General features: G+C 33.1%; 1 protein-coding gene across 2 annotated transcripts; it reads left to right on the forward strand.

Annotated features, from left to right (window-relative positions):
* The first annotated feature begins 6,657 nt into the window (after positions 1-6,657).
* LOC114369306 (BTB/POZ domain-containing protein NPY2-like) lies at positions 6,658-12,995 on the forward strand. Of its 2 annotated transcripts, XM_028326516.1 has the most exons (6): positions 6,658-6,888; positions 7,141-7,311; positions 8,566-8,682; positions 9,982-10,051; positions 10,755-11,930; positions 12,173-12,995. In XM_028326516.1, exons 3-6 carry the CDS (start codon positions 8,621-8,623, stop codon positions 12,737-12,739), a joined length of 1,875 nt encoding a protein of 624 aa, XP_028182317.1. In that variant the 5' UTR covers positions 6,658-6,888; positions 7,141-7,311; positions 8,566-8,620; the 3' UTR covers positions 12,740-12,995. The 2 variants fall into 2 exon arrangements, with proteins under 2 accessions (XP_028182317.1, XP_028182316.1); XM_028326515.1 differs by having other exon boundaries at positions 6,658-7,311.
* The last annotated feature ends 435 nt before the right edge of the window (positions 12,996-13,430 follow it).

Here is a 13,430-nt window from a genome sequence, read left to right on the forward strand (position 1 = left end):
GAAATTAAGTTCTATCTAGGGATTCAATTGAATAACTATATTTGGCCAAATTGCGTGCAAGTGGCAAAACCAAACGGTATTTAGTCAAATAAGACGAATATGAGATTTAATAGATTTAGAGTCTACGTCAGACAGTTTAGGTTCATTGTCATTTGTTATATATGTGCTCAATGACCCTTTCTCTTTTTAACGATGATACAGATAACACGGCTTTATTAACTAGTGCTTCGATTTGATATGATTTATTAGGGCTTGCTGTGAAAGAAAACAAGTTTAGGTGCTTATCATCCTTACGTGGAAAGGGTGTCAGAGTATTTGATAATATGAGAATGTATTGTTTAGGCGAATACGATTCAATTGTGCCTGCATTTATTTTGATTATTACATGTTATCAATTCGTAATCAATGGACAACGTCACCAATAATACATCGATAAAAATTTATTTTACTGGATGTATATAATTTCTTTTTTTACTCAACAGTGATACAGTAATAAATATTCCTCAAGCAATTATTTATTTTTTAATTATATTAAACAACAATTTAATTTTTATTTGTGGATGAAAAAAAACGTGATTAAGATAAGAGATTTTACTAAAAATCATCAGTTAAATTTTTCGATTGAGATTAATTATTAGTAATATTATAGTGATAAAAAAACACTAGCTTAGAGGAATTAATGATGAAAAGTAATAAATAGAAAATATTTAATTACCGACCCCTATACATAAACTGGTAGCATGTGGATATATTTGATATAAGGATACTTCCACAAAATAATGCTTCTTGATTCTTCTACAATTTTGATAGTCATAGTCTCCGAACGAGTTTCATACAAAAGGATAATGTCATAAGACCACTTACAGATAATAGGATTTTTTTTCTGTCAGCACTTAGATAATAGGATTATGAAGTATGAACTGATCTACACAGTCATTTTTGCTATTGAACTATTGATTAAATGGAATTCGGCATGCACGTGCAGACTTTTATATATGAAAAAATGGTTCTTACCAATACTAATACCGATTTTCAAGTTGAACCTCAAAAATACTTTGTTTTTCAGTCCTTAAATGAAAATTTATTTTCAAAAGTATCCCAATAATTAGTGAAACTTATATTTTTAGAATAAATACATAAATACAGTTTTTTTTTTTGTTTTCATTCCTTTTTTTTTTACCTATTTCTGTTTTTATTTTATATTTATATCACTAATGTCTCCGAAAATTAATTTCAGGTACTTTTTTATTTTATTTTTTTATTTTACAACTTAATTTTCCTTTCTTTCTTTCTTCATAAACACCAATGTCGTAATTTAGTATTCGTGCATGCCTCATGTTGTTAAAAGAAAGGTTTCCAATTTTTTTTTATGAAAAAATAGCATTTATGGAAGAATAAAAAGAATTCAACGAACAAAGGAATTAAAACGAAAATGAACCCTGTTTTTGAAAAAGAGGGTGCAAAGAAAAAGAGGAAAATTTCATTTGCGGAAGAAAAAGGGGTTTCGATGAAAAGAGAATTATTTAAAAATGAATAAAAGAAAAAAGGGGAATTAGGTAAATTTATATATCAAAAAGAGGAGAAGAGCAATGTACTTAGTAATATTCAAGGTGCACATAACAGAAGGCTAAGACAGACTGAGTAATAAGCCCACACATGAATATGGAGAGACAAATTGTGGATCATGTTGGGCTCAAGAGCTAGGCTCTTTACATAAGGGGAAATGTTTTGTTTTTGCACCTACTTTCTGCTAGTCACACTGCATTTATTTTTTTATAGCTAAATATGTTAAATACTCTTAAAATTTTATTTTTATAACATTTAAAATATTTTTTTTGGGACATAACCTAGACTAAAATGAAAACAACTTGGAAGCTCAAAATTTAACAGTAAGTGCGTAATTAAATGTGAGTATATAAGTCAGTCCAGTCTTTTTTTTGTTTGTTTGAAGAAAACAGTCCAGTCTAGTAAGCTCCTTACTCATTTGCACACACATATTTGGTATGTAATAAAAATGAAATTTGTTTTCTTTAGTTGCTTTTGCCTTAGCTAGTAGTTAAACAGACCAACTTGCAAACTAAGGATAAAACATTGAAAAAATGAAAAGTAATGACTATTGTTTTTAATCTCAAACACTAGATATGATTGAGTCATTTAATATATATATATATATGAAAAATTTTGATTGAACTCATCATAATCTATGTAATTTTTAATAATATTTTTTTGTCTAACACGTATTAAAAATGTTATTAGAAAGTATTATTGACATGTTTTTGTGATATTTTATATCGCTAAAACTTTTAACGATATGAACTATATATAACATTTGATAAAATATCATAAAAATATATTATTTATATTTGATACTATTTCTTAAATGTTGAAAAAACTTTTAGCAATATTTTTAATAAGTGTTAGGAAAAAAATATTGATAAATATTATATGTATAGTAGTGACTATTTCGATCATCTTTATGCTTGGTAGATTTCCAACCGTTGGATGCTTATATAACACAGTAGGAATTCAAAGGGACACGAGAAGAGAAGAAGGGAAACATTTGCAGCAGCATATATTAAAGAAGAAAAAATAAACAAAAAAACGAAGAAGGTAGCATAAGAAAGAAAGAGATGAGCGTACAAAAAGAGGACAATTTGGTAAGAGGTCATTGCATGGGTGAAAGCTCATGTGTTTCAATTTGATTTATCTCTTCTATTGCAAGTAGTTATTTAGAGAATAAACTCTAAATAGTTTATCCAATCATCTAAATTTTGTCACGAGTTATTTGTTCATTAAAAGAAAGTGATTGTTTCGAAAATAATTTTAAACAAACACATTCGTGAAAAAGAAGAAGCTATAACCATATTCTTTTTCCATCTTAGAGATTATAAGTATTTTTTTAATCTACTAGAGATTAATTCTGTTCCTAATACGTGACTATCGTAATAATATTATCACAATATAATAATACAAAAGTTGAGAGGAAAGGAGTAATTAAGTTGTTGTTTCATATGCATTGAATCTTGATACCTTTATTTATTGAGAAGTATACTACAAATGGTTTCTAAGCTCTTTATTTTATTTTCCCATTTTATACATTCGACCTCAATGCCATGAATCATGATAAATATGGTTCGTAAATATGCATTCGCAGTTTTTGATGTCGTACGACTTTTTTATTATTTATTTTCTTATTGCTGTCAAAAGCAGGAATAATTAATGGAGATGGTGCTTAAAGCTAATTAAGCTTAATATAGTGCTCCGTACCACCGCACATATTGACACGTTACACATCCAATTCACTTTGTGTAAACACGTCAGGAACTAGCTAGGAACGACGAACGTCATATGCAATCGGCAACGCATGCTACCATGCAATGATGCTCATAAAGTCATTACTGTATGTGGCAAGATCTCAACAATTTAAAGATCATAGCCATAATTAGAGTATCATTTCATGTCACAAGTTTGTATGATTAACCATATTTTGAAGCTACCTGACACCGTCTAAAACTTAAAAAGCTGTTGCCCAATATTTTTTAACATGGTCTATTTTATATATTCTCAATATCTCTTCCCAATTAATGGATGAATGTAATGCCAAATATATTATCTATTATCTATCATATATGTACACTCTAAGTATCTTTCAATACGTGGGATTTAAGTCTTCAAGATTTTTTTTTCTCTTTTGAGAGTATGCAAATATATTTAACATCTATAATTATGTGTTATACCTAACGGTATGATTCTTCTTCTTGTTTTTTATTTTTATTTTTTCAACTGGCACAGTTGCAGCAAATTAAATGTTATTATAAGCCATGTGAATTCTGGTACGTAGAGATCACCAATTAAATTTCCGTACAAATTTCTTTAACTGGCTAGTTTGTGCATGATGAGTTCTGAAATTTCCGTACAAATTTCTTTAACTGGCTAGTTTGTGCATGATGAGTTCTGAATGCAATTGCTGTTTTTAATTAGTCTGAAAAGAAATCAAGTAGTATCATTTGCATTGCTAGCTATGATCTCAAAGTTTATGCGCAAAATCTGCAGCATTAAACCGTTACAGGTTTCTCACACACTATTATGATTACACTGTCCCCCCACCCTAGAAATCCCTTCCTCTCTGTGATATCATGAACCACAGAAGCTAGAGTAGGTTGATATAGAAATTGAAATTTTCTCGAGATAATGGTATAGCCTAAACATAACTGTCCCAAATCAAGTTAATTTTTCTTTGTTTATTTTGCCTAAGCATCAGTCTCAAAGAAACAAAATTTGGCAAAGATGGGTGAGGCAAGGTCAACATTGATAGTGATGGTATCATATGAGGGTTATATTCTTTTAAGATCCTAATGGTGAAAATTAAGCAATGTCGGGTACTTATAGGAACAAAAATTGCTTTGCCGTGACCACTTCTAATAGGTCTTATCCAAATAAAAGGTGTTAGGATGCAGTACTATATCTAAAGGCTTAATTCTTAAACCCAAATTAAATTGAGTAATGTGACTTGATATTATTCCAACACCTTTTTGGCACTCGGCGTGACCACGAGCCGTTGACTAATCCTTATTGGGAATCTCACAAAGAATACGATGAGTTTGGACAATTTCACCTCAATATCATCTTTGAATTAATTTGAACCAGCTAGCTAGCCCAATCTCAAACTCAAAGTTGAAGGAATCAAGTGTTGCCGAAGGAATATACTACTAAAAAAAGGATTTGAAGGTGGAATATTTAGTATTTGTGGTCATACAGTCAGCATCATGTGTAAGAGTTTTAGTTTAGGCACCTTATCAAGACTTTAGGGAAAAACAGGGAATGGGGGGACCTAAACATGTGCATGAGTGAGGTGAGATATATTGTTTAAACAAATATATCAGACTAGCACTATTATGGGGATGTGTTCAAATGGGAATATGATATATTCTTGAGTGGTTCTATGATACAATGTGCTTTCTTAATGTGTCTGTTGGATGTGAAGAGGTTTTTATTAGTAGCATTTATATACTAGTCAACAGGCTCTGAACTAGGCCACTGTAATATATATGTTGTAAAGTTAGGTAAATATGTTGGACACGAAAAATCAATGATCGAATAATTAATTACTATTAGCCAGTTTTCTTAAAGTTTAGTATGTTACCATATTTGACTCCACTTTTTGAAACCAAAAAAAGTTTGACTCAACTTTTCAACAATTATTTCTTCATTTACAAGTTACGTGTTGTATCGTCTCTGGATCAACATGTGAAATTTTAGATTTGTGCCATTTGGCTTTAGGCGAGAACAAATTAATTAAAGGTTTTTCAATCCTCCTTGGTAGAATTTAGCCTGTACTAATATATAGTTATGTTTACATGTAACTTATCACCTTATTCAAGTGGCACAAATCATTAGCAATGTAAGTATAATGAAATTGTGATAGTACTTGAGTAATCTTGTAAAGTGCATTACAATTTAATAACGTGTTTGGATGGAAGCCTTTAACATATGTCATCTTAAAAATAACAAACACTTGTTTTTGCGTTATTTAACAGAATTAACGTGCTATTAACATCAATGTGGTTATGTGATCTTGCAAACGTGGAATTAAACACACGCTAGCAATAGTTGGAATGTTTATCCAATTATAAATAGTAATTTTAAGGTCATCAAGATAAATGGAGGAGTTTATATGTAAGATTTTACACTTAAAAGAAATATATATTCTATAAGTCGAGGTTGAAAATAAACACTTATTAGATTTAAAGTGCAGTATAGGCATAGAAAAGTTTCCTTAAAAAGGGATTCATAAGGGATGACCTATCCAGTTATATAAGCACTCATTATGTTTATTAATCATTCCATGTAGGATTCTCAACAGTATGATCTTATAATCCTTGCGCTCCTCAGGGAGGAACTAAGGATCTTACTTTAATTAATATTAACTCTAAATTAATTTTGAATTTAATTTCTATTGAAACTTCTATAACTATTTTGACCATAGATCCATGTATACGTATAAGATTTAGCGATGTTTGTTTGCAATTCAAATTTAGCGAAGTCTCGACAAAAAAAAAAAGAGTTAAGTGAGGACTATAAATTATTTGTTTTAATTCTTTGATTGATTTTTCTAAATTGAATTTAACCATTAATGTTTGAATTAACAGTTTTTATTACACTTTAGAAGAGTCAAATATGAGAAGATGTATAAGTGAAAAAGTAGAAGTTTATTATTGATTTGAATTAAAATATTTTATCAACTCAATTTTCTTCAAATTAGCAATGAATATAGTTTAACCTTTTCACTTTAAAAGAACAAAATTTTAAGTCATCAATGCAGATAATTTTGTTTTTTTTAAAAAAAACAAGAGAGTATAATTCACTAAAAAAGAAGAAGCAAGATTTTGTAATTAAAAGTAAACTGTTCATGATTTTGAATAGCAATTTGCTGTCTTATCAACCAATTATTAATGTGGAAAACTCCAAATTTTAAATACTATTGTCTTTTCACAAATTTATCAATTGAAAAGAACCATAGATAAACTTAGTAATAACCATTATAAAGAATAATTCGAAATTGTAAGGATTTTTGCTGAGGCAGAAAGTAAAAACAGGTCTTGCCAATGCCAACTGTCCACTAAGGAAAAAGAGGTGAGTGATGATGAAAATGAAAGGGTGGAGGATTAGGACTGAGTTGGCTACTACACCACACACTACCACATGGGCTTTGATCAGAACTGAGAACTGAGAACTGAGGCATTCATTTAATGAGAGGTCCATTTACTATACTACAGCATAGGAGTCCGCGTTATTGAAGGGAGGGAGGAGGATGCAAAAGAAAAGAGAAAGCTGAAGTGTCAGTTTTGGCGTGCACAACTCAGCAACGTGCACCCCAGAAATTGAATGGTCTCTGCACACTTTCTCACTTCAAATCAAAGACCAAAATGCATTAGGAAAAAAGTGCCAATCTTCTCTTCCTGAAGGCTGCTAAAACTACTATAATACTTTGTCATTTAGTGTACTTAGAGTTACTTACATACACAGATGCATCAGAAAAAAGAAGAAGAAAGAAACCATATCAACTCATTCTCTGATTGATTGTTCTTTTTCTTTCTTTTTTGTTTTACTTTTTCTTTTCTTGTTTTTCTCCTTCATCAGCTTCTGCCTCTGTTGAATGTTGAAATTTGAAACTCAGTTTGGTGCTCCTCCTGACTCCCTACATACACAAACAAACGCACTGTCATGCACTGCAACAACACCTGTTGCACTGCACCATTTGTCTTGTCCATCTTCTATTGAACTCCCACTGTGTGTGACTCTCTCCGCACTGTAAGATCCTGCTTTACCATTCTCTCGTTATTCCTTTGTTTTTGTTGCCTTCAGCTTCATGGTTGCTTATGTTGTGTTCTCATATTCTTTTAATGTTTTTCTCTATAAAAATGATATTTTTCCTTCTTTAAGATTAACAAAAGGGGCGTCAGCTGAGCTATGTTATTTGCTTTTTTAGCAATGCGTGAGTGTAGTTGTTTATCTCTACATCAAGGGTTTTAAAAAATGGGGGTGTCGAGTGTTGTTGGGAACTACACGGAGAGTGAAGTTTGGTGCTTGCTTGTCATTGTGATTTGCAAGTTGATCTAAGGCATATTTCTTCATGTGTGGTTGAGAGTTTCACAGCACCACAGAGGCATTATTTTACTAGATAGAGATATCTGCGAGATACATTCTGGTGGATTCCTCAGATTTCAGTAGCCCAAGTTTGTTTATGATATATATTCTTGCAAGTAGCTGATGTATGATTGTTTTCATTACTATAATAACTCCATATTCGTGATCTTCTTCATTTATTCCATACTTGCCAAAAGATTCTTGCTGTCTACAGTTTTGGTGGTTTTCTCAACTGATACCGAGATGCTGTTTTCAGTTGCAGGTTTTCAAACTTTTCAACCATATAATAAAAAAAAGAAAAGCATTATAAGTATAGTTATAGTTATATATATACACATGCTGGATTTGGAACTTGGAGCTTTAAGGGGACTCACTAGAGGTGTGAATCTTTATTGGCTTTTAAAAAACAAAGAAAACAGAAAGTGAAATGATAAAGAAATATGGGAAAGTGAGGTGGAGTCAGATTTGTGTCTCTGGTATTGAGAATTGTTTAGTGTTAAACAGTCTGTTGGCTATGTCCCCTGAGCTGACTCGGTGCGCCCGGGCTCCGTGGGCTTTGCCGTCGACCAAGGAAACAATCTCTTGTTGGAGTCTCTTCCCATTTAAGAGAACCTTTGCTTAAAAAATTGGACACTCTCATTATTCATTCACCTTCTTCTGCATTTGTTTGCTGTCAAGATTCGCTCACTCTCTGCGCTATTTAACCTTGTTTCTCTATAAACCCCTCTCTCTTTTCTCTCTTATAGCCAACAACAATCTTGGATAAATCTCAGTGGCTGGGGTTGCACTTCTCTTTCCTTTTCTGGGAAATTTTTTGCTGCTATTTATGTAGGAATGTTTTTGGTGGGGCTAGCTGTGTGACTTATTGGATTTAGAAATCGGCTATTGAGTGGTGGTGAATCTTTTTTTTTTTTTTAGTTTTTTCGGTTGAGTCGGCATCAACTGAGAGGAAGCAGATCTTATTATTGTCAAGATGAAGTTCATGAAGCTTGGTTCTAAGCCTGATACCTTTCAAACTGATGGAAACAATGTTAGGTGAGATTATGTTATGTATTCTTTTTAATATACACATTGTTGTTTATTACATATTTTTAGCTGTGATGTGAATTACTTTTGTTCATGTGCTGCTGCTGTTGTTCCTTTTCTTTTTTTTCAAACATACATAAGTTTACATAAGTTGATAAGCATCATATGCGTTCTCCCAACAAGTTCTTTCATTAGTTCCTATAGTTTGTTTTGAAGGTGGTAATTGAATGAATTTACAGTTCCTACAAGTCTTGATTTCCCCTGATGTACTTCATTCTTCAAGGAGCTTTTCTGTGATTAAGGAGACGTTTTCGTTTCATTCCTTCTTATTCTTCCTGTTTTTAATTGGAACAACTTTAATCTTTTCCAATTCTTATTTGTGAATGGCTTCCATCTTTCATAATGCGTGGTATAAATAAATACACAAGAAGGTAATGCTGGGAAATGTAGCTTATTAAATATTAAATATTAGATATATGAATAATAACCATGCCCCGCACCTGATAGCTATTGGCCTATGGCTGCACATTATGCCGCCCTAGCTAGGATTCATACATTCCTTTGATGTTAAATTGTTTGTTTATTTATTTTTTCTCCATTTACTTCTGTATGTGCGGTGTTTTTACACACTACTATTTATCCATTAATTATTCAAATTACTGCTATTCTCTAAAACTGTATTATTTGGTATTGTCATATGCAAATTATGTTAATTTTATAACATCTTGATACTGGCTACCCATCCCAATGTCACATATCCTAATAACTACAGCACATGGCATCTTTTGCTACATAACTGCATCAAGTATGCAGAAAATTAGCCTGAAAGAAACTAATTAACTTACATGCTGAATCCATATTGGGCTTTGAGAAGAAGCTCTTTGGAAAGTGTTCGTGGTGTTGTTAAAGCAAGCTATCAAGAAGTCATTGTATATTATTTGAATATCCTTTTTAGAAACTAAGGTTTTTGCATGGTAATTATGGTTCATGTAAAACTATGTACAATAAGATTTCACTTGTTGAGCCTGGAGTTTGAAAATCAGAACTCATTATTTTCCTATCACTATTTATCTTCTTTGTCTTCCCCCCTCAAATCATTCATCTGAGTATGTTTAGTCCACTTGTGTTGCTGAACAATCCAATTAAAAAGAGGGTAAAAAGAAACTTCAGAAAAGGGAAAAGGTTTAAGATTCTCAATCATTTTTTTAAAACCTAGCCACCATACTTTTCTGCCTACTTTTTATCTGTTTTTCATTTCCTGTACCCTATTTTCAGACAGTTTTTTCTCAAGATGCATTTCGTGTGCAGGTATGTGGCAAGTGAGTTGGCATCAGATATTGTTGTTAATGTAGGGGATATAAAGTTTTATCTACACAAGGTATGATTCAGCCCAGTAAACTTATCTAGTCTCCAACTGGGAATTTCCATATTGGCATTTAGTGATTCTACGAGTCTCAAATCTCAATATTTATGGCAATTTTTGGATAGTTACTGTCAGAAATTCATACTTTGATATTCATTTCCCAATATATTTATGTATGGTGAGGATGATTTGCTCTTTGATGTTATTTTTCCATAGGACTCGTGTAAAAGAACAAAAAAATAGCATTATTTATGGTTTTTGGATTTTCAAGATATTTAGGGGCCGTTTGGTCTTCTTTTATCATGTAATTGGTTTTGTTTTTTATTCCTCAACATGTACCTAAAGGGCACACAGTAACAAAACTCATGTGACAAATTTAAATTGATAAAATATTTGTTTACATGTACATTGTTGCTCTGATAAAGTGAGTAGTCATTCATGCATGACCTTAATGGAGAGCAGAACAACTACTGACCTATTGTTAAGTTGTTAACCCCATTGTCTAAGGCTGAATTGAACAGTTTTAAGATTCATTTTTTGTGAGTTAAAACTCAGAATTTAAAAAGAATCTCGCTGGGCCACTATTACTTGAAAATTACTATAGAGGTTGGGGAAACATGGTTCATATTAGTTACAACATCCAAATAAACAGCTAAATCAATTTTGCTTCAAGTTTTCATTTTATGTTTACTGATATATCAAATCCTTTGATGTGTAGTTTCCTCTTCTATCGAAGAGTTCTCGCTTACAGACATTGATCTCCCTCAATAATGAAGAAAATGTAGATGAAGTTCAAATTTTTGACATTCCTGGTGGTGCAAATACCTTTGAGATATGTGCTAAGTTTTGCTATGGCATGACTGTTACCCTCAATGCTTACAATGTAATAGCAACTCGATGTGCAGCAGAGTATCTTGGAATGCATGAGGCCATTGAGAAAGGGAACCTCATCTACAAGATTGATGTTTTCCTTAGCTCTAGCATTTTCCGTAGTTGGAAGGATTCAATCATCCTTCTTCAGACTTCAAAGTCTATGTTACCCTTGGTTGAGGACCTAAAGGTTGTCAGTCATTGCATTGAATCTATAGCAAATAAGGCATGCGTTGATGTATCCAAAGTTGATTGGTCCTACACCTATAACCGGAAGAAGCTTCCAGAGGAAAATGGGATTGAGTCCAACCAGAATGGACTCAGAACTCGACTGGTGCCAAAAGACTGGTGGGTTGAAGATTTATGTGAGCTTGAAGTTGATTTGTACAAGTCTGTGATTACGAATATTAAATCCAAGGCAGTTCAATCTAATGAAGTAATTGGCGAAGCTTTGAAAGCTTATGCTTATAGAAGATTGCCAAATTTCAGCAAGGGTATGATCCAGTGTGGGGATGTATCCAAGCACCGTTTAATAGTTGAAACTATTGTGTGGTTGCTGCCTACTGAGAAAGGCAGTGTTCCTTGTAGGTTCTTACTCAAGTTATTGAAAGCTGCCATTTTTGTAGAATCGGGAGATAGGACTAAAGAAGAGCTGGTAAAGAGAATTGGGCAGCAACTGGAGGAGGCTTCTGTAAGTGATATTTTGATTCAAGCACCAGATGGGGCTGCTACAATCTATGATGTTAGTATAGTACAGAACATTGTTAGAGTGTTTTTTATTAAGGATCACAATGCTGAGATTGAGTCAGTTGGGCTGGATGAACTTGAGGGGATAAGAAAACCAGGGATTTTATCAGATGCTTCTAAGCTGATGGTTGCAAAGCTCATAGATGGGTACCTTGCTGAAATAGCAAAAGATCCCAATTTACCTTTCTCAGAGTTTGTTAATCTTGCCGAGTTAGTGTCTAGCATCTCTCGGCCAGCTCATGATGGCCTTTATAGGGCTATTGACACATATCTGAAGGTAACTGTTCTCGAGAAGAGAATTCTTTGATTCAATTTGCATATTTCATTTTAGATTTGTTATAGTGTGCTTTTACACTCTGGTATTTCAATATAGAAAAAAATTATGTGCTCAATATACAGTAATATTTAGCTTCACCACTAGCATTATTTGCTGTCTGATAGTGACTTCCTTTTAGAAAGTTGTATGTGGAGGTAACTAATTCATTCGTTCTACTTTTTCCTTGCTTCCAAACGCTACAGGAGCACCCTGGGATCAGCAAAGGCGAAAAGAAGAGGATATGCAAGCTGATGGATTGTAGAAAGCTATCAGTTGACGCGTGCTTGCATGCAGTGCAAAATGAGAGACTACCATTGCGTGTAGTTGTGCAGGTACTATACTTCGAGCAGTTACGGACTGCTGCATCATCAGGTACCAGCACTCCTGACATACCTAGAGGAATCAAAGACTTGAACAATGAATCGAATGGAAGCTCAAGGTCAGGGACAACTAACCCAGAAGATGAGTTGGATGCTGTGGCCACAGCTGAGGAGCTGAAGGCGTTAAGAAAGGAACTTGCATCATTGAGGCTGAGCAATGGAGTTGGAAACAATGACAAAGATGGAGACACCAAACCCAGCATGGACAAGGCTGTCATGGGGAAGGTGAAAGGGTTGCTCAAGTCAAAGAAGTCTTTCATTAAGCTTTGGGCCAGCAAAGGGGGACAAGGTGAAAATAGTGGCTCAGACTCATCAGAGAGTATGAGTTCTGCTAACCCAGAAGAAGCCAAATCTACTCCATCCAGAAATAGGAGGCATTCAGTTTCCTGAAAAGTAGTCTGGTTCATTTTGTTGGCTTTTCTATTATTGTTTCTTTTCTTTCTTTTTACTAGTTTCACCAAGACAAGATTCCAACACTAGTCGTGGTTTATCTTTTTCTAAATTGAGTAGAGTACATATAGTTTAAAATAGTAGAATTGTGAAGAATGGAAAATCATATAATCCAAACATCTATTCTATCAAATAGTTGTTTAAACCCTCCCTTTGCACATCAGTGGAATTGAAAGCTCACCCCATTTCTTAGTAACTATTCAAGGAACCAGATGTGGTATAAACAGATAGTTACTTGAAAGCTCATAACTTCAGTTACTGCCATGTGTTTAGGTGAAAGTCTGACAAGACCTCATGGTCTGTTATTTCGGACCTAATGTTTGAATGACCAAAAAAGATGTGCGAGTAGTAGATTCGTCTAGTGGTTAAAATAAAGCTATTATTGTGGGAGGATGCCTGATAACACATGCATTAACATTTTGTGGACCATTATTCTAGTTTGAAGTCAAACCAATTGTTTTTGCATATAATTTAATGTCCACTTGTAGATTCTTTGAAGATTCTTTTTCATTTATTTGACTATGGCACAAGGGAGAATTAGATTGACTGTAATCCAAAGTGGGACTTCAACATACATTACTTCCCGTCTCGAATATAAAGGGGAAAAAAATACTTATGTATGTTGATTTTG

Source organism: Glycine soja, chromosome 10 (genome assembly GCF_004193775.1).
Source record: "Glycine soja cultivar W05 chromosome 10, ASM419377v2, whole genome shotgun sequence".
NCBI lineage: Eukaryota > Viridiplantae > Streptophyta > Magnoliopsida > Fabales > Fabaceae > Glycine > Glycine soja.